The following is a 23,091-nucleotide window of genomic DNA, read 5'->3' on the forward strand; positions in this document are numbered from 1 at the left end:
GAAGAACAGAGTGGTCTAAGACCATGCTCAGCAGAGCAGCCGCAGTCTCCGCATAGGCCAGGAGAGGGGGTGTTTGTTCATGTTTTGTGGTTTGCACGGTATTCTTGTTTCTATGCTCCAACATGACTACAAAGCGTCCTCATTTCTGTCTTGCTGCCTCATGGTCACAGACCAGCCTTGTCAGATGTTGGTGTCGTAGAGAATTACTCATGTTCAAAGAGGACACCAGAGCCTAGCTGTAAGGGCCAGGTCAGCCTCCAGCTGACAGCTGTCAGGGGTTGCTTTTCCTTTCTCTTTATAGCAGGACTGTCATGTACATAATTTTCATGGGACACATGGAAGCTATAGAGATGTAGGACAATTGGGGGTTGTACAGGACTGTCCTGTGCGCTACAAGCTCCAGGCATCCCTAGCCTCCGCCCACTAAAATAACCAATCATCCTGCTAACCAATGACTAACACATTTACAAAAACACCCTCCCTCGGGGGCAGCACCACCTCAAGAGAACTCGAGGGTGTAGCTCTAAACACCCTAAATCCAACCCCCAAATCACAAGAAAGTAAGAATATAGACATAGGAGTACAGCAGCCTGCGCCCTCACAGAACTATTTCACCGAACAGTGCCTTAATGGCTGTGCATCAAAAGTTGGCTTTGAAAACGCCGTCCAGATCCAAGGCTATTTATTTACTGTAGAAACGGTGCTGAGAGCACCAGCCACAGCAGCAGCCGGTGCCCTCTGCATAAAGCCCCCATGAGAAGTATGTGGTGGGCGCTGCCAGTTTCCTACCCAATGTCCCTTTCTCCTTTCTCCCCTAACAAAACCTCACTTTTACTCAAGGCAGCCATGTGCCCACCTTCATACCTGCTTTTCCAGACTTCCGTACACCTGGGTGACACCACTTTGGCCAATGAGATGTAAGCAAGCAGAAGCAAAAGTCTACAGTGGTTTCTGAGAAAGCTTTTGCTTTTCTGCTAAAAGGGAACAGACAGGACGGGGACCTCCACTCTCCTTCCTTGCTTATAAACAGATGAGTCATCGTCAGCTGTGACAGTCATCTTGTGACCCTGAGGCAATGAGCATGGGGACAAAAACCAGCTTTCTGAGGAACTGTTTAGTAACTGCATCAACACCAGCAAGTGCCCAGTTTTAGACTTCCTTTGTAGAGAAACACACAGACCCTTTTTTTGTTTAAGCCACTATTATTTGTGGAATTTCCTGTTACTTGCAGTTGAACAAATTACTAATAGAGAAAACAGTTAAACATCAGATAACTTAAGGAATAAGAAACGGGGGTTTATGTTAAGCCTTTAATGTTACAAACAAGTGGGGGGAAAAAAGTGCTCAAACTATATGAGGGGGAGGGGTTTGAGTTAAATCTTCATTTTTCTTAGCAGGAAGCCAACAGCTATTATAGCAAGTTGATAAGTCAAGAAACACTGTACAAACAATAAGCATTTTATTTAGTATGGAAGTAAATACCCAAAATACAAAACCTGCAGCAGTTGAAGATGTTTGCTTCTGGGGAGCAGAACTGAGAGTGGGATAAGACTTGCATTTCTTTGTAGCCCTTCGGTTTTCTGACCATGACTGCTTTAATTATTTTGTAATTAATCATAGTGGGGAAAAGTGATATATAAGACTAAACTTTTTCTTGGCACTAAATTTAACTTCTTCAGGAAGGAAGGATTGCTCTTTTCCTTTTAGAATAACAATATTAAGGTTTTAAGGAATGCTTCCTGCTTCTCACAAGAATTTGGTATTATTTCAACTTTACTTTTAATTGAAAAATGTATGTGACATATGATTTGAGAACGTGTTCCTCAAAACCAGGCAGACCTTGGTTTCACCTTCCCAGCAGTGGTTTGCAGCAAACAGTGGCTCGGGGGCTTCTTGGAAAATGGTAGTTAAGGCTGAGCGGGTGATTCCAGAACCTCCAAACCTGTTTCCTCTAGAGCAGCTCTGCTTTGCTCATTACAGATATTCAGCTTTGACACAAGACTTAGAAGAAAGAGCTCTACTAGTTTGAACATCACTGCAATGCCACAAAAGTTAGCACAGCTGAACCTGACCTGCAAACATACTCGGTTTGACTTCACATGTTTTTTTTCCTTTTAAAATTTAATTTACAAACATTAAAAGATCAGATTTCATATAAACATCCAGATTTTCCATTCCTCTTAAAAAACAGAAAACCCTAGCAACACAGGAACCACATTCCTGAGTGGCAACAAGTGGCTGGAAATGAGAAGCTCCTGCTCCTTTAGATGGAGGTGGACTCTCCTAGTTGAATTTTCACCTGGTCAACCTCACCTGTCTGTTCTGATTAGAATTGGTGATGCTGCACTAAGGGACCAGATTCCAATTTCTTTCCTTGCAAAAGTAAATAGCATGGAACAGTGGAGAAATTACTGAATTAGGACTTAAGAGTTTTCTGAGTATTACTTGTCAGGTGTGCACCTATATTCGTCAGAAGAGGCTATTACGCTGTGTTATGTTATGGAAACAAATTAACCAGGAAATCAAGTGACTTCACACACCAAAAGTTTATTGCTCACTTACGCCATTCGTCCAACAGGAGCAGGTGGGAGATTCTGCTCTACAAGCCACCCAGGGACCCAGCTGGCCGAGGCACCATCTCGAGCACCACTGGCTGCCACAGAAGGGAAGAAAGATTAGAGACTCTCACATCAGTTTCACCTTCCTCACCCAAAAGCGATGCAGGTCACCTTCACTCACATCACACGGGCCATAACTGATCTCATAGCTTCAGTTAATTAGGGAGCTGGTGGGAAGTACAGGAGAACAAAGGGAATACTGGGGGAGCATCACTGTCTCTACTACCTGCAATCGTCAGTAAATTATTTTACTTTTCTCCATCTTAGCTATTCATCTGTAACATGAGGTTGTTCATGATCTCTCCTCCTTCTAGAGGTTACGGGGGAAAATCAAATAAGGTAATAGACATAAAAGAACTCTGAATGAGCTCTGAAGAGTTTTACAAATTTAAAGGACCACAGTACTGACACCATGGTGGACTTACTGTGCCATCACCTCCACACAACCACACACACCCTTGCCTACGTTTCAGAGCTGTGGGCCAAACAACAGGCACACTGGGGGCTCCAGAATGCAATGTTACTTTCATTTTAATTGCACCATTCAGTCAGTTTACCTGTGCTCAAGGCTGACCAGGGAAGATAAAAAAGAAAGCAACACATGCTACCCTCGGTCTCTTCAAGCAGTTTTCCCGTCTTGAAACGATTATGTGTGGCAGATTTTACTTTCAAAAGATGGCTGCTTTGTCCCCTCCCCGTGAACTCAGGGGGACCTTAGTGGCTGCTTCAACCAGAGTATGGCAGAAGTGACACTATGTGAACCCCGAGACTAGTCATAAAAACGTCACACACTTCTCTGGCTCCCTGGGGAAGCCTGTCTCAGACCCCAGCTGTCAGGCTGTGAAGAAGCCCAGATGAGCCTCCACAGAGAGACGACCCAGAGGTCACAAATGTGGGTGTTCCAACCAGCAACCTGGCTGAGGTTCAGCTGACAGCCGCCATCAATCTCCAGACCCGTGAAGATGCCCCCAGATGTTTCCTGCCTCCTGGCCAATGTGCAAAACCCAGCCTTCAAATCTCTCAGCCGAGCCCCAGGCTGTGCAGCAGAGGAAAGCTGTCCCCACTGAGCTCCACCCAGATTCCTGGCCCACAGCTTGTGTAAGCATAAGAAAATGACTGTTGTACACTGCTAAGTTCTGGGGTGAATTTTTATGCAGCAACAGCATCTGGAACAGCTGGACTTGTTAGAATCTATAATATTAGCTTAATTAACTCACAGAAAAGAGCAAATATGTATTTGATGAACTACTAAATCTCAAATACTATACTAATGGAAACAATTGTGGGGGCTGCTGAAAATATACTGTATTGATAAGAATTCACTTAGGCTGTAGTAACAGAAAAACCAAAGCAATAACACTTAAAACAAGACAGAAGTTTGTTTCTCACTTAAAAATTCAGACAGGCAGTTCAGGGCTGCTGGCCCCATCAGCGGGAACTCAATCTCTACCTTATTTCTCTGCTGTTCTCAAAAATAAGGCTATCACCCCATCGTCCATGACAGCTGTTCAAGCGCCATCTATTCTGTCTACATTTCAGCTAAGAGGGGTGAAAAGGGGAGGGGACGCGCATGCCGGTCTTCTAAGAATACTTCCTGGAAGCATAGCCAAGGTGCAGCAAGAAAATCTGGGAAAAACTGTCTTTGTTGCCATGTCCTGGCTAATAAGTGGGAAATGAATAGAAGGGAAAAATGAATATTGGGGGATAAACAGTAGGTCTTGCCACGTACATATTCCAAAATTCAATTCATATTTGGTGTAGGATTGAAGCCTGAAATAACAATAGTTACCTCAAGAGCAACCCCCCCATGAGACTCTCAGCTCTACAGACTGACACCAGATCTTTCAGGTTAAATAAAAACATTTATGCAGCATCCACTTTCCTCACCAGACAAGTATAAATAAAATGGGAAACAAGCACTTACCAAATTAATGACTTAGTAAATTAATGATTCGTACGAAAGGAAAGGACATTTAGAGACAAATATTTCCTCTAAAATCAGTAATATGTCCTGATGGGTCTTCCTGTAATCAGTGTCTCCTTGGGCAAGTCAGTCAATAACCTGAAGTCCTGTTTCGTCACCTATAAACCAGCATCACACATAACAGGCTTGTCGTGAGGATCAAATGAGATTACGAGTGTCAAAGTGCTTTGTAAGCAGTAGAGTTTTATACAAATATAAAGTTATGCACCTTCAAAGCTATCACGCCAATAAGATACATTCAATTAAACAAAACATCTTCAAAAATTTTTAACAATGTATAAATACAATCACAAAATAATCTATCTGCCAATTGAAAGAAAATTTACAGTACCTACAACAGAATTTACAGACGCCTACAATAGTTTGCGGATTGTTACATAGTTTTAAGAAATACCATTAATACAAATACATGATTTACAATATCCCCATTATAGCAAGAAAAAAAATAGATTCGTAAAATAAAACGTCTTTTAGGCATTTACAATGCCAAGTATTGAAATGATTATTCTCACTATGACATAAGAATAATACTCTTTTAGTGGTAAAAGACAGATTTCATTAGGCCAAGGACCACTGAAGAGCTTCTGGAAGGTTCCAAAGTAAAATCTGGCTATCTTTCCCCCAAAATAAATAGAACAGCAGCAATGCCTACGTATCCCATGAACATAAACTATGAAAATTCCTTTTATATTAACTGGGCCTTAAGTACGTGACTCATTACAAATAAAAATAAACAAAATTTTAGAAACTAGTTAACACCAATAGCCCAAATTTGGTTTTTACCTGCCTGTAAACGCCTAGGATAAGAAGTTTCATCATGAAGTATATATTAAGTGTAAAATTAACAATTATTTCTAACTCTATATATAAGCCAAAGTGCTCACTCTTACCATGGAAGCAAAACCTAAAATAATCGACAGAAATAGTATGTAAACACAGAGAGTTTTGAGATAGACTAGGAACATCCTTCTTGTTCTGTGGATCAAAATGCAAAGGTCTCCATTCCATATGGGCATGAACACAAACACTTTTGTTAATTTAAGACACATGGATCTTACACGACTATGTGCATACACATATGTACACCATGAACCAAATGTTAACAATGTTTCTAGCTACACCACACCTTCAAGCCCCATATGCTAGAAAGTAAAAACTTAATATGAAAACTACTTTTCCTTTTTTTTTTAAAGTAAACTTTAAAATGGAAAAACAAACCCAACACTCCTCTTTGCAATAGGTACTGAGTTCTAAAGGTTCAGAGTCAAGACCCCCTTCAGTTGTTCCCAAAGGAAAGAACACGCAGACTCCCTCACTGTCTTCAGGAGGTCTGATCGTCTCCAGTGGTCTGCAAAAGAGAAACAACTCCTTAACACTCAAAGCTATTTGACTTAACATACCAGATTTAAAGCACTAGGAAAACATTTCGTAACTGCCAGCACAGCCAGCTACTACATTACCTGGCATCCCATGGCCCAATTACGTTAAAAATTACTGTCATGCTAGAGAAGTACAGCAATGGGTCCACCCAGATGTCCAGCAAGTCACTCGCATTTGAGCAGAGCATCACCAAGTGCCATGTAAGTCTACTGACCCTGTCCATGTATGTCAGCTCAAGGTTCAATTTCACCTGAATGCTGGTAATCGTAAGGGAAAACAAACCTATTAAGCACACACTTGACAATTACCATGAGGTGGACCTTACCCAGCAAAGGTATACTGGGACTCTGCAAAAACCCTCAGGAGGAGAGTCATGTCCCTACAAGAATCCTCATTTTCCCTACCTCTTAACTTTTATATAAGAGAAACTGTACAGGAAACGGCACTGGATTTCAAGAGAGCTGGGTTAAGCCCTAGCTTTGCACCACTTTGTTTCTGTATGTTCCTGAGAAGTCACTTAGCCTCTCAGGGCTTTAGTCACAAACGTAATCCTTGAACCAGCAACATCAGTACCACCTGGGAACCTGCAAACACGCGACCTATGAGACCCGGCCCCAGGGCAACTAAATAAGAAACTTTGGGGGTAGGACCCCACAATCTGTGCTCTAGCCCTCCAGGAGATTCTGATGCATGTCCAAGGTTGAGAACCCGTAAGTGTCCTGTATAACGTTACCTGCCCAACCTACTGCATGAACACAAACACGAGACATCACTCATACAAAGACCTAATCAATTTCCCAAAGGTTTTACCAATTACTATTTACCTATGAACACCACTTACCCCGTGGAAAACTCCGATTTAAATCTTCATATCGAGGAACTATAGTAAAACCTATACATTCTTCAAAACCAAACCGAGTACTTTAAAACAATCTTTAACGATACGGTCTTATTATGTTTCTAACTTGTTCTTACTATAAAGCCTAAAACCATACAATATATTGATACATGCTTCAAAACTGTTCATTTAGAGCCACTGGAACTAATGGAAAGCAACTGAACTTCATCTAATTAAAAAAAGAAGTTATTATCAATGAACATTTATCCCTCTGGTTTTAAAATAATTTCAGGATATCGACAATACATTTCTGGAATGCCCTAAAAGCCTCCAAAGAGAAATTAAAATAACTTTATCGTCATCATGTCGTACTTAAATAAGTATGTCCCTTTAAAAAACTTTTTTTAAAGTACTTCATAGAAATTAAACTCTCCAAGAGTTAGAAATCTTCATTGCATTAGTCACTGACCGCATCCAAATTACCCTGACATCCAGAAAACACTTACTTGTCTTAAAAACTGCTTTCCAAGGTACGATGTAGCCATGCTGGTTAAATTCTTCCTGCTGCCCACTTTGCACCTGATGTAGCCATACAAGTTGGCCCCTTGCAGCACCACACCCATGATAACCACCGCCTGGGAGAGGGGAATAACCAACAGTTACGGGCTTGACACTGACTGACCGTCTCTCTGCCATAAACAAAACGCGGAGACTGTCTCGGGAAAGAGCAGGAAGAGGAAGCTCTGTAAAGCGGGGTTGTGGCCGTGAGACTCCCGTGCGCCCTCCCTCCCAGAGCAGACCCGTCCAATACGCGCTCTGCACCACCCAACAAGCACCCATCAACACACATGCTCTGTGCCAGCCCCGGGGGTGCAGTAGGGGGACCATTCATTCTCTAATATTTTCCATGGTTCTGTGAGTAAAGATATAGAAAAAGTAAATGAGACTCAGAAGGGGCTCAAATGTTAACTGTTTCCTTAAGAATTCCAAAAGAATGGTCACGAGATAGATCAAGTCCAACACACTGAAAGCACACAGAGCTGAGCCTCTGCTCCACGCTACTGTGTGGGCAACAACTGGCTTCTAAGGAAGCAAAGCGGTGCCTCAAGGCAGCAGCCAACAGGGTCTGCCTTCTGTGACAAGGAGATGGGGGAAGGGCGCAGGGGGGACACAGCTAGGAGGAAATGCCACAATCCTACAGGTGACCCCACTAAGACCGCTAAGGATTGAGAAAAAGAAACGCAAGCCTACTATTTAAATATTATTAAAGAAAAGTTAATTAGAACAACATGAGGGGATCCCACGGTTAAATATTCTACAAAGCTTTTCTGTAAAGGGCCAGATAATAAATATTTTAGGCTCTGCAGGCCATATGGTCTCTGCTGCAAACACTCAACTCTGCCATTCTAGCCCCAGAGCAGCCACAGGCAATATGTAAACAAACAGGCAAGGCTGTGTTCCAACACCATTTTACAAAAACAGGCGTAAGGCCAGATTTGGCCTGCAGGCCACAGTTTGCCAAGCCCTGTTCTAGAATAAGCAAATGGTCTGAGTAGGCAGGAGGACCAACGGTCATCAAGCCCATCACCACAGAGAACAGTGGGTGGGGAAGCTTGAGGGACGGGATGCCCCCTTCCTGCCCTGTGGTCTTAAAACAGGAGCCCAAACCACCTTTCACCCCCCTCTCCCTGCTCTGCTTTAGGGAAGGGGAAACACTGCCAGAGAAAGACTGGGCTGCCTCCCCAGAGAGAGGTGAAGGCTCCAAGGGCTCACAAACGAACTAAAGCAGGAGGGCAGAACCACGACAGAGCAACAAGAACTCCACTATGTAAGGGAAGGAACCCAAGCAAGCCAGCCGAGGCAGGCCGCGGCGGCAGGGCTGCGGTCCCCTCCTCACACCTGCGCCTTCAGGCGACCAAACCGCAGCTCACAGCAGAGCCCAGGTGTCTCAGACAACAAGGAAGGCAGGCAAGGAGAACTCACCCACACGAAACCAACATAAAGAGAAGGTCTGGACAGAGCTGCCACTGCAAACAGGAGCAAAATGGGGAGGGGAACAGGGAAAGGCAGCTACGCAGAACCACAGCAAAAAACAAAAAGAAGAAAGGAACACAGTATGCAAAAGGCAGATGAAGAATCATTCTAAAAAGAAAGAGAGTCCACCAAAATAAAAGCATTCCTGAAGCATTCCTCACCCTACAGAAGAACCTAAAGACAAGAATTCAAAGAGAATGAAGGTAAGACAAGACACCAGAAGGAGTTGAAAATGGAGCTGGCAGAGCTCAGGAAACGCAGAGAAGCCCTTGCTAAAGCAGCCCACTCCGCTCTCCCTGGCACTCTCCACTCCGTTACCGTGTGTCACCTTTCTAACAACCCTTATTTACTGTCTGTCTACACTCTGCTCCACTAGAAAGTGGTGCTATCGGAGCAGTCATCTTGTTTATCAGGCCCTTAATCATATCCCCAGCGCCCAGGACAGCTCTGGTGTATGGCAGACTCTTTAAAAAGATGTGCTGAGTGAATAACCAGAAAGGAAAAGATGAGAGACGAAAGCATTTAAGATGGTAGATGAGAACAGATAAAAATGATCCAACACAGAGGTAACTGGTACCTCAGAATCAGAGACACCAAAAACACAGAACATAAATAAATGTAAAGACAACAGAAGATAATTTTCCTGATTCAAAGCAAAACCTGTGCCTGCATATTAGAGGGGCACAGTTTCCAGAAAAAGCAACACAGAAAGATAAACACAAAGACAATCTGGTTATGTATGCTATTTTAAAACTTCAAGAATGATTAACAAAAATTATTTGTCCAGGGAGAAAAATAATTCACTCCCTTACATGGAGGTTAAGTAAGCCAGGCCTCAGATTTCTCTACAATATTCAATATTAGAAAATGAGGAAGTAATGTCTTCTAAATGATGAGAGAAAAAAGTTGTGACCCACGAATATTAACTTAGCCAATTCTTTATTCAAGAATAAAGAATCTTTTTTCAAGAATGAAGAAATAAAGAATTTATTCAAGCATAAAGAGTTTATTCAGAAAGAAAAAAGAAAAGTTTATTCAAGAATAAAGTCAACAGGCTCATATTCTTAAACATGACAGAGCCAAAGGAAAATAACACCCACAAGTTTTTTGAAAAAAATCACCCAACAATGAAATTCAGCCAACCAAGAGGTAAAGGAGAAGCTGCAATAAAAGGACTGAATCAATTTATTTAAAAGTAGATCAAAGACTGAACAACCAGTAACAAATATCGTCTCAAAAGGTAATTATTATAAACCTTGACAACAAAAATAATACTGGAACAAACAAAGCTCAGGCATAGAAAGGGAAGAAACAAAGGAGGGAATATAAGAGTGTTTATTTCATTCCCTTTCTAAACAGTCTCTAAGTCAATAAACAGGAGTAACTATATTACTTAAAATAACTAAAGTAAGACTACAACCAACAAAAATCCAGAAGTGGAAGGAGGGAGGAAAGGTGGGAGAAGGCATGAATGTTAACTTTACATCTTTCACAGCAGGAAATCAAGACATTAAATACATTTCTTAATTCATGAAAGAGGGTATGATACATGAAATGCATGAAAGAGGGTTATGTGATACAGATAACTACTAGAAAAACTAAAAACAGAAAATAAACCTTCCAAATCTCAAAAGGGAAAGTATTTATGTACGTGTATGCACAAAGGAAAAGAGAACCTATACAGCGAACTAGACAAGGAAATATTAAAAACAGGAGAAAAAAACACAATTAAGGCCAAAATACATCTGACACCAATATGTATTAAGTGAGATAAAATCAATTATTAAAAGAATAAGACACACAGTTTGGGCTAAGTGACAGATTATATTTTCCAAACATGGTGGCAATTGTATCTCCACATGCTCTTCTAGAACCTTCTTACTCCCCCATCAAGCTGTAGAGCCTAATTTCCATTCTCCTGAATGTGGATGGGTGCCAAAAGTGATGCTGTGACTTCTGAGGCTAGGTGGTTGTCATGGGCTGAACTTTGTTCCCCCAAAATGTATATGTTTAATATATATAATCCCAGGACCCCAGAATGTGACTGTATTTGGAAACAGGGTCTTTAAAGAATTAAGGAAAAATAAGGTCACTAGGGTGGGCCCTAATCCAATATGATAGGTGCCCTTATAAGTAGAAGAGATTAGGACACAGACATGTACAGAGGGAAGACCACATGAAGACACTGGGAGAAGACAGTCAACAAGCCAGAGACAGACCTCCAGAATTGGGAGAAAATAAATTTCTGTTGTTTAAGCCACCCAGTCCGTGATACTTTGTTATGGCAACCCTAGAAAACTAATACAGCTGTACAAAGTAATACAGCTTGTGAGCTAAAACACTCTCAACTGGAGCTATGACCCTCCAAGTAAGCTGTGACCCTCCAAGTCTAACTGCCTCATATGAGGCCACCAGACTGTAATGAAGCCCCAACCAGCAATGTGGAAAGACCGCATTGAGAGGCCATGGGACCCCATAAAGAGGAGAAGCCTCAGCGGCCCCCAGCCACTGTCTGACCACAAGTACAAAAGATCCCAAGCCAGAACTTTCCAGACAAGCCCTTCCCAAACTTCTGAACCAGTGAAACTGTGAGAGATCATAAAATGACTGTTGCAGTAGATAACCAGAACAGGTTACCAACCAGTATTTTCAGAAAAGACCACTCTGTTAGTTCCAAACCAAGCTAAGCACGTTTGGAGTATACTGACCATCCCCGACCGACAAGATTATGTGATACACGTGGTAATCACTGAAAGATGGGCTAAATCAAATTCTGCTCAGCACTTGGAGAACTGGTGAGATGGAGTCTTTCACGGGACTCTGCTCTCTGTACTTAGAGAAAAGCAGAGCTGAGAAACCAAACTTGGGAAATACATGATGACGCTGCCTACTCAAGACGGGTCCCTGATGTTAACACAGATGCTGCTTATTATGACTGTCCACCAGCCACCTTAGCGGGCTACTGACAGCTCCACACTGATACTCACCAACCACTTCACTCTGAAGGAGAAGAGGGCACTAAAGGCAAATATCACCCACAGCACCGGACAGGCAATGAGTCCTAACCAGAAGATTCTTGATTCAGCCTCTGAAACAGTTTTACTGTCTTGAGGAGAGGCCTACAAAAGAACATGAATTTAATAACCAACGTTCTGTGGTATTTATCAGCAAAAAGTTTAACATTTTTAATGAAAAACCCCTTACCCTCAAATTCACATAAATTAATACAGACAACCCAAATCCCAAGTTAGAACTCCTACCCCCCGCCCCACAATCTCCCTCAAGCAAAACAGTAGATCTACCACTACTGTAATTTTTGGAACTGGTCTTAACATACTTTGTTTTAAATCGAGAATGTTTCATTTTCAGGGCAGAGTGGACAGTTTGTCATCACCCAAGACAGTAAGGGTGGCCTCTGATAGGCTTCTAGTCAATCCTTCTTGCACTTATACTGATTATTCATAAGCAAGCTTTGAAAGATGCCTTCTTAGGTGAGGATTCAGGAAATCAAGGCTATGTTCATCCTGGAGACTAAAAGGTCCATCAGGGTCCACAGGAAGAAATGCAGTCAAGGGATTCCGGACAATGACCAGAATGTCTCAGCAACACCCAGGAATTTAAAAGGGCGCCGAGTGGTTTCCAAGGTAGATTTTATAATATAAAGGACTATGGGCTCACCGAGCACAATGCTGCTTTCTGAGGAGTCCTAGTCAGGGCCCTAACAAGCAGAAGCAAGCAATTTAATCGGTGCTGTCTCCAGGAGTTTTGTCCTCTGGCTCCCAAACGGATTTCCACTACAGATAAGCAGGCTAACCCAAAACAGAGCAAGGTCCCCTAGGGCTTCTGAAGGCACAGCCTGAAGAACAGACTGCTCTCTGCTTAACTCAGATTTTCTATCCAGCTGCAAACCTCCTCTTTCTTCCTCCTGAGTACGAATGGAGGAGGACCCCGGGGGGGAAGGACAGAGGGAGCCACTGGAGGGAGCTACACTAGGCAAGGCACACAGGGACCCCAAACAGAGACCCTTCAGCAGCAGCCCCTGGGAGCCAGCTAAGCACACGGCATAAACCCTGAGCCCAAGCCCTCTCAGGGTTCTTTCCTGGACACGCCCTGTTTCCAGTCGGAACTAAAGAGAAACACAAGGCAAGTTTAGAAGGTCATCTGGTTCTGTGCTATACCATGCCAAGCGACCCGGGGCGGTCCCTTATGTGTAGATGCATCTGAAGTGTTTAGGTAATTGACCCTTAAATACTCAAATGTATCTACACATTATTTTTATTTTTTTTTTTTCAGTACGCAGGCCTCTCACTGTTGTGTCCTCTCCCATTGCGGAGCACAGGCTCTGGACGCGCAGGCTCAGCGGCCATGACTCACAGGCCCAGCCGCTCCGCGGCATGTGGGATCTTCCCGGACCGGGGTACGAACCCATGTCCCCTGCATCAGCAGGCGGACTCTCAACCACTGCACCACCAGGGAAGCCCTACACATAATTTTTTGAATGATGCTCAAAAAAACCCACAAAAAACAAAACAAAGGCAGTTTACCTTCCTGGACTCAAACACCCAATGGCTTTTTCCATCTTCATCAATATGATTCCACCAGCGCAGGCCAACCATTAGTCTACCTGTGACATTCTGGTAAAGATTAATATATGCACACACATTTTAAAAACATTATTTACAGGTCTACCATAACATCATATCTTAGTGTAACAGTTCACAAACAAGAAATCATCAGCTTTCCCGCCATGATATCCAATTAAAGACCACTACGTACCAGGCCTGGACAAAAGAGTAAATAAAATGCCATGGCAGGCCCCACAGGGGCAGAGGTGACAGGGTCAGCACACCCATAACCATTACCCTTCTTTTCCCTCGCGAACTCTTGTCCTTTCTCCAGTTCCCTAATGTGTTTCTAAACCCCTTGCTCTTTAGCTTCTGGGACCTACTTTTTCCTATATATCCTGACCACAGCTACATATACTTTATAACTATGTATCTCTAAAAAAGGTTATGGACTGAATACTGTGTCCCCCCCAAATTCATGGGTTGAAACTCTGCCCCCACCCCATCACCAAGTGATGGTATCAAGAGGGGGCCTCTGGGAGGTGATTAGGATTAGATGAGGCCATGGGGGCGGAGCCTTCGTGAATGGGATTAGTGTCCTCATAAGAGTCAAGAGACAGCTTTCACCCTCTCTCTGCTCTCAGTCATGTGAGGATACAACGAGACATCAGCAGTCTGGAACCGGAGGAGGGCCCTCACCAGAGGCCGACCATGCTGGCACCCTGACCTTGGATTTCCAGCCTCCAGGACTTGGAAAAATAAATTCCTATTGTTTGTAAGCCACCCAGTCTCTGGTATTCTGTACAGCAGCCCACACGAAGACTATGGTTATACGCACTGACCTTCATTCAGTACTTGAAATGCACCAAGCTCCTTCCCTCTTACTAATGTAACAAATTGCTTTGATAGCTTTCCTAACATAATGAAATGAATACAGAAGAGAAGAAGAGGAGAGCCTTAGAGACCAAACTTCATTTTGTAGAAACGCTACCAATCAAAGGCTAAGCAAAAGAGAAGAGCTGGCAAAGAAGACCGAGAACAGCCAGAAGTCTATTGTAGTGGCACTTTCAAATAACAGCTCTTCGAATAGTCTCAAACTCCTCCATTTTCCCACTTTCCAATTCTTTACTTTGTTTTTGTCATTATTAGTTGATTTTCCGAATTTCTCTCAAGCTTATTATTTTTGTTTTTGAAACTTCTAGACCTCTAATAAAAGCCTTTTGTCTATTGTTTTTCCTCTGAATTCAGCTTTAGACACATTTCAAAAGTTTGAATGTAGATGTTCATTATCATTAAGGTATAAATAATCTATATTTACAGTTTTTACTTCCTTTTTGCGCCAAGATATTTAGCAGAATGGCTCTTTTTAAAAATCCCAATTTTGACAACCATTTTTTTTTAAATTAGTCTCCAGTTCTGTTGTACTGGACTAGAAAATGTAGCTGCTTTGGGCAATTTCTTTGGATTTTCTTCATAGTGATATTTAGTCAACTTTTGTAAATGTTCCACAGGAACTGAACAAGAAGGTATTATGCCTCTACATACAGATTTCCAAATACTGCTATGAAAGTGACCTTGTTATTTCATTCAGATCCTTCAAATCTTATGTATTTTTGGTTGCTCTGATCTGCAAAGACAATGGTTTGTTAGACTTCTATCACAACAGTGTTCCTCCATCTTCTCTAGTGTTTCTAGTAGTTTTTCACTATAGTTTGATGTGATGTCTTTCTGTGAATGATCCTCACTGTGACTCATCAACTGACCTTTCTTGTTCCACTGAATGCTGTCTTACTCTCATTTCTGCTTTGTCTGATAATAATATAACGTCAAGTTTCTTTTTGTTTGAATTGGTCTTATGTTATCTTTGCCTTCTTTTACTTTTTCTAATGTTACAATTATAGTTAGATCTTTTGGATTGGACTTTGATTTTTGACCAAATCTAAGAATTTTTATCTTTAAAAAGAGGGTTTAATCAAATTACATCTACAGCTGTAACTAATGTGCTACTGCTCCCATCCCCTTGCACTCTGCCCTATGATATTTCAGGTTCCTGGACGCTTGCTTTGCTCTCCTTCTCTTGATGTTTTAGTTGCTCCTGTCTTCTCCAATGTTGTGGAAGACACACAATGTTTTAAATTTTACTAATAGTTACCATAAAAATTTGAAAACAACTATTTATTCTTTTTTTACTATATTTTTCAAAATAAAGAATAAGACAAAAGCCCCATATAGGTTATAACATTTAAGTTCTTTTCATTTTTTAAATAACTTTATCTTATTTATCTCTTTTTTTTTAATAATTATCTCTTCTTTTGACAACTGCCTTGAGATTTACAACTACGACACACTGCTGTTCTAACTACATTCAGAACCCTGCACACCCCCTTCCCCAAGTCCATTTAATAATTTCCCCATTCTTGACTTCTTAATTTCATATCTCAATTGTCTGCATATCTGTAAGTAATTCTGCCACAGATGAAAGGGTATTTTTTAAGCCCTTGTTTTAAAAAAAAAATGTTATCAGAAAATATACTTTCTGGCCACATTTTTTTTTTTTTTTTTTTTTTAATTTGGTCATGCTGCGGCTTGCATCCCGGTATCTCAGTTCCCTGACCCGGGACTGAACCCAGGCTATGGAGTGAAAGCCCGGAATCCTAACCACTAGGCCACCAGGGAACTCCCTCTGGCCACATTTTTTAAAACTCTAAACCCACAAGGATCTAATTATATAACTTTTGGAAATTACCAGGAAGACTGACTGAAGGTGGTGTTCTATTTGGCTAAGCAGAAATTACATGAACAACAAAAAGAAATGTTCCTCAAAACAAAACTGTGACCTGGATACAGTAAACACTTTAGAGCATAAAGCAACAGAAGAAATTCAAAGAAATACAAGGCAAAGAAGACTGTACAAAAGAAAAGACTACAGGAAACAGACCTTTGTAATCTTTACTCTCAGCATTTTGTGGCCTACGGAAACTGGCCACCACCAAGCCAACCACTTCTGATATCTGTAACAATCAAAAGATCTAAAAATGGCTGCATTGGTGGACATGAGCCGACCTGTAACATCTTACTGGTTTTTGAATCAATATACATACCTCAAATTCCAAAAGTAGCTTTTGCCTTTTTTTTTTGCCTTCAATTTTTCCCCCTACCATTTTATTATGAAAATTTCCAAACACACAGAAAAGTCAAGTTTTACAGTGAATACCTATCACCTAGTGTCTACATTCACTATTTTACCATAGTTACTTTATCACATGCCCCTCTATCTATATACCTATCTCTCCATCCATCCATCCCTCTACCCACCACTGCCTCTGAGTTTGAACCATTTCTTACACTCTTTTCTATCCCCTACAACAGGATCCCTCAGCCTCAGCAGTATCCACATTTGGGGCCGGATGATTCCCTGATGTGGGGGGCTGCCCTGTGTGTGCACCTTCAGATATTTAGCAGCATCCCTGGCCTCTACCCGTGTGATACCAATAGCACACTTCCCCCACCCCCAGTTGTGACAACCAAAGATGTCTTCAGATACTGACAAACGAACGTCCCCCTGGAGGGCAAAACTGGCCCTGGCTGAGAAACACTTCCCTCAAGCTCAAATAGGAGCCTTTGTAATGGGCGGTACTTGTAATGGTGGACAAACTACCCTGGGGTCTTATCTAGAAATCATACGCGGCATAGCCGGAGGTGACCCTGAAGCAAAACCAGTGGTGAGGATTAGGAGCAATATGTGTAGTCTGTAGCTGCTGGTCACGTTTTTATTTGTTTAACTTTAAAGCTGACATAGGTTAACGTAAAGCACAGACAAGTCAGTAAACCTACACGTGATCTGCCACAACTGGCACTCTGACACAGGTGAGGCCGAAGATAACAAAAAGATAAATTAACACCAATCGGAAATGTTAAGTGTCATTTTTTTTTTTTTACTGTTTACACGTCATTCAATCTCATCATATAAATACGATTTTAAAATAAAAACAAACCTACCTTGACTGCCCAAAAGTCACATGACAACAACAAGATAATTGTCACCATACAGGCAATAAAGCTGCTGCTGAACAATTCACAGAGAAGATAGACTATAATTGCACTGACTCGAAAGAATAAATGGAAAAATGATGCCACTGGGTGTCTGAAAACCAAAACATAATAAAAGATATGCAATTACATTTACAACAGGTACTGCAGATGTAGATGAAAATGTTTCAGCCAAAGCAGAACCATGCAGAGTCTTGCCAAAATAAAAGATGACTTGAGGAAGAAGCAAACCGCCTACCTCTCTTTTTTCATAAGTCCCATTATTTGACTAGGCCCTGCTGTCACAGAAAATACACTATGTAAACGTGACTTTAACAACTCATTGATTATATACTTTCACAAAATATATAACAAGAAACTTTACCAAGCTTAGCGGAATTAGGAAACTACACTCTTAGGACTGACTCCTATTTTCACATGTCTAAATATCATGCCCTAAGAATTTCTAGGCCCTCAGAAATCACTTCAGGCGTTAAGACAAAGTGACCACCAGGCATAGTTGCTGTTTTAACAGCAGCTTCGTTGTGATATAATCCACACGCCACACAATTCCCCTATTTAAAGGGTATAATTCAGTGATTTTTGGTATATTCACAGAATTGTGCAATTATCACACCATCAATTTTAGAACTTTTTCATGACCCCAAACATAAAGTCTATACCCATGGGCGGTCACCCCCCCACTGACCCCAATCCCACCCCTCTCCAGTCCTAGGCAACCACTAATGTACTTCTTGTCCCTATAGATTTGGCTATTCTGGACATTTCACATAAACAAAATCATATAATACGTGGTCTTTTGTGACGGGCATCTCTCACTTAGAGATGTTCTCAAGGTTCAGGTAGAATTTGATTTCATCAAGTGAATTTCTTTAGCAATAACTAAGTTTGGAATAGAAAGATATTTGGCTTGATATTCTCACATTAGTTGATACAAAAGACACAATTCTGAAATTTGCATAATAAATCAAAATGTAATATATCTACAGAAACTATCTAAAGAAATGGTGCATTCTTGGTACAAAAGTCAGAATTAAAAACACCAGTGTTCAAAAAATTGGATTTGCAGATTTGAAAACTCAGTATTGAGTAAAATGCCATAAGTCAATTATTCCCAGGGAAAACGTGAGATGTCACCTCATCTCAGACTAAAGAGCAAAGCAGCAATACACAATATTCACCAGCACATCACAACCACTCTGCCCCGAAGCCCGTCGCTGGCACCAGGCGATGGACAGAACAGCACCAGACACTAACCCGAGTCTTGTAACTTATCGTCGTACCTGATTTTGGATTTTTTTGATCTACCAGTTGTCTCCTCTTCTGCATCAAACAGTGAGACATCTTCAATGTCATCATTACTGTCCTGATAGGAAAAGCAAATATTCATGAAGCAGAATGAAACTCCGTATTGCATGCCTACTACATGCAAGGCAGCACGCTAGTCAATACGGAAGATGACGGTAGGACACGGTCACGGCCACCTGGAACTCACAGCCTAGGGAAGGGGCGAGGTCAGTTCCCTCCCCCAACCCTGATCACCTGGCCAAACCCCACATGGCAACCCAAGCACCTGCCGTCTCCATCCCACCCAAGAAGCTGCCAAGCGCAAACTCCATGCAGCCACCCTCAGGTGGCTCCCAGGTCAGAGCAGGCTGAGGCTGCCAAGATAACTCACTGTCTCTGGCTCCTCCACAAAACCATCTGACTGCAGCCCTGTTTTCCTGACCCCTTCTCTCAACTCTGTCCCTTTTTCTCCAAGGCTAAACCAGCTACTTGTAGTCAGAATCCCTTCTCTTCCGGCCTCCTTGGGGGCGTGTTCCATCACTCTTCCCCTTTATTTACAGTTTCCTGTATCTTCAGGTCTTTCTGGTGGATCTTTCTCATCAGCATACAAGCTTCTTCAGGTGTCCTTTACAGCGTGAAGAGATGTTTTAAAGTCCCGATGCTGAATCTCCCTTCTGTCCTCTACTTCCCTTCCCTCCTCAACCTCAGGTCTCTAAGTGGTTCGCACCTCAGCTCACTGCAACTCACCTGCAGCCTCAGTCATGCTTCACACCTTCACTGTGCCAGCCCCTCCCCACTCACCTGCCACCTCTGGTCTCACCCCCGCTCTACTCCAGCCCCTCATTACCCGGAGTATCTCCCTAAATGGAGAGCATACCATGTCACCCCCCTGCCCAAACTGCTCAGTGGCGCCCCTCCCTGTACAGGATAAGACTTAAATCCCTCAGGCACAGCAAACCAGAGCTCGCGGCAGCTCAGGACCTGATCCCGTGCCCACCTCCCGACAACGCCCCCTCCCACTGAGCACTGCAGCAACGCTGTCACTACCTGCTCTGGGAAAACACTTCGGGCCCTCCCACCTTTCTGCCCTTCATGTTTTCTCTACCGAGAAGCTCTTCCCTTACCCATCCCCTATGAAGCGGACCATCAGGCAAACGCCAAATCATCTTTCAGCTTTCAGCTCAAATACTGCAACGGCTGAGAAACTTGCCCTGAAATCCCCAGGCATCCCCCCTCCCACGTCCCCATAGCACCTGGGCAAATCTCCGCTTGAACAATTATCTCGGGATAGTCTTCCTGCAAGTCCACTCCTCCTACCTCCTCCTAGACTCCAAGCTACTGGAGGGCAAGTTCCGTCCCTGCATTGTAATAAATCCTAGTGTCTAGCCGAGCACCAGGCCAGGTGTTACAGCATTCGTGGAAGGCATGAGCTAATAAACAAAAAAGCAATCACCTACGACACGTGGCAGACTGTGGTCAGTGCCAGAAGTAACCTGAGCGCAAACAGGAGCAGATGGAGGGACGGGCTGTGGGGAGGCTTCCAGGAGAGTTCACCCGCTGGGCCTCCCTCTGGCCCCTTGACTAGGTATCTGTTCACAGGCACAGAAGTGGGAACACACAGAGTACGTATGGAGAAAGCCCTCATAGTAAATGAAGGTGGAAGAGTGGAGGAACAGCTGAAGCTAGAAAATGTAAAATGGATTCACATCTATGAGACCAGTGGTCTCCACCTTGGCGGCAGGCTAGAAGTCTCTGGGGGTACTTTATTTAGGCAAGAGGGGATGGAAACCAGTGCACAAGGAGAGGGCTCGACTTAAGAAGGCAGCACCGGGACTTCCCTGGCTGTCCAGTGGTTACGACTTCGCCTTCCAGTGCAGGGGGTGTGGGTTCGATCCCTGGTCAGGGAGCTAAGATCCCACATGCCTCGTGACCAAAAAACCAAAACATTAAAAAACAAAAAAGCAGCAGCAGCAATACTGTTTTCGCACAAATTCGATAAAGGCTTTAAAAATGGCCCATATCAAAAAAAAAAAACGCAGCACAGACAGTGCAGTTACATAAAACAAAGGCGGAGTAAACAGGAGATTACGAGGAAAGCTGGAGATGGCAGGCGGTGCGGACACCGATGGCTTCCACCTTCTCAGTGAAACGAGCAGCAAGGCTAGGGGCTGAGAGCAGGTAAGAAAGAAACGCTGAAGGTTTGAGGGAGAAGCCCTCGAGAGCAGCCTAGGTGGGAGGGAGAGGGGGCTACGGAGGGGGCAGGGTGACGACTGCCTGGCGGCCCTAAGGGCTCGCTTGAAGTGCCTGGCCACACGCTTAAGTGAGAACAGTCAGTGCCGTTGTGTTTTTCTCCAGCCTCCTTCAGCCGGAGCGCAGGTGCAGACCATCACCGGATTTTCCCCACTCAGGTCACCTCCCCGGAGCGGTCCTTTCCGACACTAAATCCCGAGGGCGTCCTATTCGCAGACACCTGCTATCACATCACCCTGGCTCTGTGACAGCCCTGTGAAAACTACCTTCGGTCTTTAACTTATCTTACCTCCCCACCGCCGGCACCCTCCAATCCTCCCTCCGATTCAGGGCAGGAAATCGCCTGTGCGGTTCGCAGCCCTCCCCCGGGGCCTAGCACAGTGCTTGGGCCACAGTAACCCCTCAAGAGGAAAAGACGCCTACAAAATCTAACTAAAAGTGTAACTTTTTTAAAAATAGGAAGAAACTACGAAATGATTCTTACTAATCTCTGGTCCTACACGAGAGGGCTGTAATTAGCTCGGAGGGGCAGATGCAGTCACGGGAGTGGACCAGCCACCTCCAACGCTGCTGTAACAGCACAAACTTGAACCTAAGGCCGAGGGGGGTCCCCTAATCCCACGTGCGGGGTGGCGGCCCCCCTCCCCTCGCCCGGCCACACACGGCATCTCCGCGGCCGCCCGGGCGCGACCCCGCACCTCTCACACCCGCGCCGGCCCTCAGTGCAGCCCGGACCCCGGTCCCGCCCCCGGCCGCCCCGCCGCCGCCCACCCGCTCCTCCTCGGGCTCCGGCAGCGGCCCCGGACGCTCAGCACGCGCCCCTCAAGCCCTGCAGGCCCGGTCCCGCCGCCGCGGCCCTCTCTCCGCGCCCACAGCCCCTCACCTGCTGCAACATGGCGGCCCACGCCAGCCCCACTTCCGGGAGCCACGTCAGCGCCGCAGCCGCGGGCCGGGGACCAGAACAGACGAGGCGGGGTCACTACGCGCCTGGAGGAGCCGGAGTAACAGCGGCAACCCGACCCCACTTCCGCTTCCGGGCCCTCAGGGGCGTAGCAAGTGGGGGCGGGGCGACTCGGAGTGGGAGGATCCGGGCGGGGCTAGAGAGTGGGCGGGGCAGGGCGAGAAGCCAGGACTCAGGTTGGGGCCCGGGCAGGTCCAAGCAGGAGAGGAAAGTAAAAGATGCTGCTTTAGGGACTTCATGGTTTGTTGCCTGGAGTTGTTGCTGCCGCCTACAGAGTGTCATTCCTCTAGTGTGGATGTCCTGAGGGCAGGGGTGGGGGTCAGGGGCATGATTCCATAGTTTTCATTTCGTTTGAGTGTTTTACGATGACGTGTAATTCCGTACAGGATTACTTTTGTACCTTAAATAGTGGAAGCAGTTGAAGAAATAAATGTCCGCCTGCGAAGGGGTAAATGTTATTAAGAAGAACTAGACATGAGGACCCTAAACATGGCGGGTCTTATTAAGGGAGGAAGGTAGACCTGGGAAACAGTAAGGAGAGAGGCTGAGAGCGTGGGCCCCGGAGTCTGAGCCCCCTGGGTTTGAGCCCGTCTACTCCACTTAACCAATTATCTAGCTAACATCTATGTGTCCTTCCCTTCCAGGGTCCGTACCTACTCAATAGATGTTATTCTTATCACGGTTTTAAGTTTAGCCGCGAATATTGTGATCTTGCCCCTTGAAGGAGCTGAAATTCAGGGACTTCATGTCATCTTTGAAACTGTGATTATAACAATATCCTATCTGCCCAGCGTGCTGTCAAACTGCTGTTGGAAGGCTCATGGAATAATGTGTAGAAGCACGTTTCCTTAATTGAAGGGATTCTTTCCATTCAAATCACAATTTTTACATGGCTATTTGCCAGTGCTACTTTAAACCTGATTTCCTAAGAATGGAGAAAAAATTCTCCAGGGAGAGAAAGCTTGACAAATGATGGTATTCCTGCACCTGGAGGTGAAAGCGAAGGCTGGGAACAGGTGGCCTGTGCATCTGGCCTACCCATGCCAGGGTTTTGGTGGCCCACTCAGTGTGTGAGTTGTGGAGTTTTGTGGGGTTGGTGTTTTGTTGTTTTGTTCTGCATTCTG

The 23,091-nt window shown here is 44.1% G+C and overlaps 2 protein-coding genes across 9 annotated transcripts in view; both read right to left on the reverse strand.

Moving 5' to 3' along the window:
• Positions 1 to 2,567, reverse strand: part of CDRT4 (CMT1A duplicated region transcript 4) — an 84,259-nt gene extending 81,692 nt beyond the window's left edge. Inside the window, exon 1 of the mRNA XM_060290799.1 lies at positions 2,563 to 2,567. Coding sequence (XP_060146782.1) covers positions 2,563 to 2,567 — 5 coding nt within the window. The remainder of the gene's footprint in view (positions 1 to 2,562) is intronic.
• On the reverse strand, positions 1,429 to 22,026 carry TVP23C (trans-golgi network vesicle protein 23 homolog C). 8 transcript variants are annotated; one of them, XR_004040588.2, is made up of 8 exons: positions 21,890 to 22,026; positions 18,753 to 18,835; positions 17,419 to 17,563; positions 13,399 to 13,488; positions 11,842 to 11,973; positions 7,327 to 7,455; positions 5,821 to 5,950; positions 1,429 to 4,700 (listed from the first exon to the last, which is right to left on the reverse strand). XR_004040588.2 is itself a non-coding variant. In XM_030861366.2 (7 exons), the coding sequence occupies exons 1-7, from the start codon at positions 21,899 to 21,901 to the stop codon at positions 5,924 to 5,926; spliced, it is 618 nt and encodes a 205-aa protein (XP_030717226.1). In that variant the 5' UTR covers positions 21,902 to 22,026; the 3' UTR covers positions 5,772 to 5,923. The 8 variants fall into 8 exon arrangements, 7 of the variants coding, with proteins under 7 accessions (XP_030717226.1, XP_060146219.1, XP_060146218.1 ...); XM_030861366.2 differs by lacking the exon at positions 1,429 to 4,700 and having other exon boundaries at positions 5,772 to 5,950; XM_060290236.1 differs by lacking the exon at positions 1,429 to 4,700 and having other exon boundaries at positions 5,772 to 5,950; positions 21,778 to 21,894.
• Between the last annotated feature and the right edge of the window lie 1,065 nt (positions 22,027 to 23,091).

The sequence above is a fragment of the Globicephala melas genome, chromosome 20, assembly GCF_963455315.2.
Source record: "Globicephala melas chromosome 20, mGloMel1.2, whole genome shotgun sequence".
Lineage (NCBI taxonomy): Eukaryota > Metazoa > Chordata > Mammalia > Artiodactyla > Delphinidae > Globicephala > Globicephala melas.

Bases quoted from the DNA above. Each gene is read 5' to 3' on its own strand.
- TVP23C (XM_030861366.2), bottom strand. The intron at 13,489-17,418 runs GTAGGTTTGTTT...AATCTTTACCAG, and splicing joins GTGACTTTTGGGCAGTCAAG to AATGTCACAGGTAGACTAAT. The intron at 7,456-11,841 runs GTGAGTATCAGT...CCCCTCTCCCAG, and splicing joins CCTTCAGAGTGAAGTGGTTG to GCGGTGGTTATCATGGGTGT.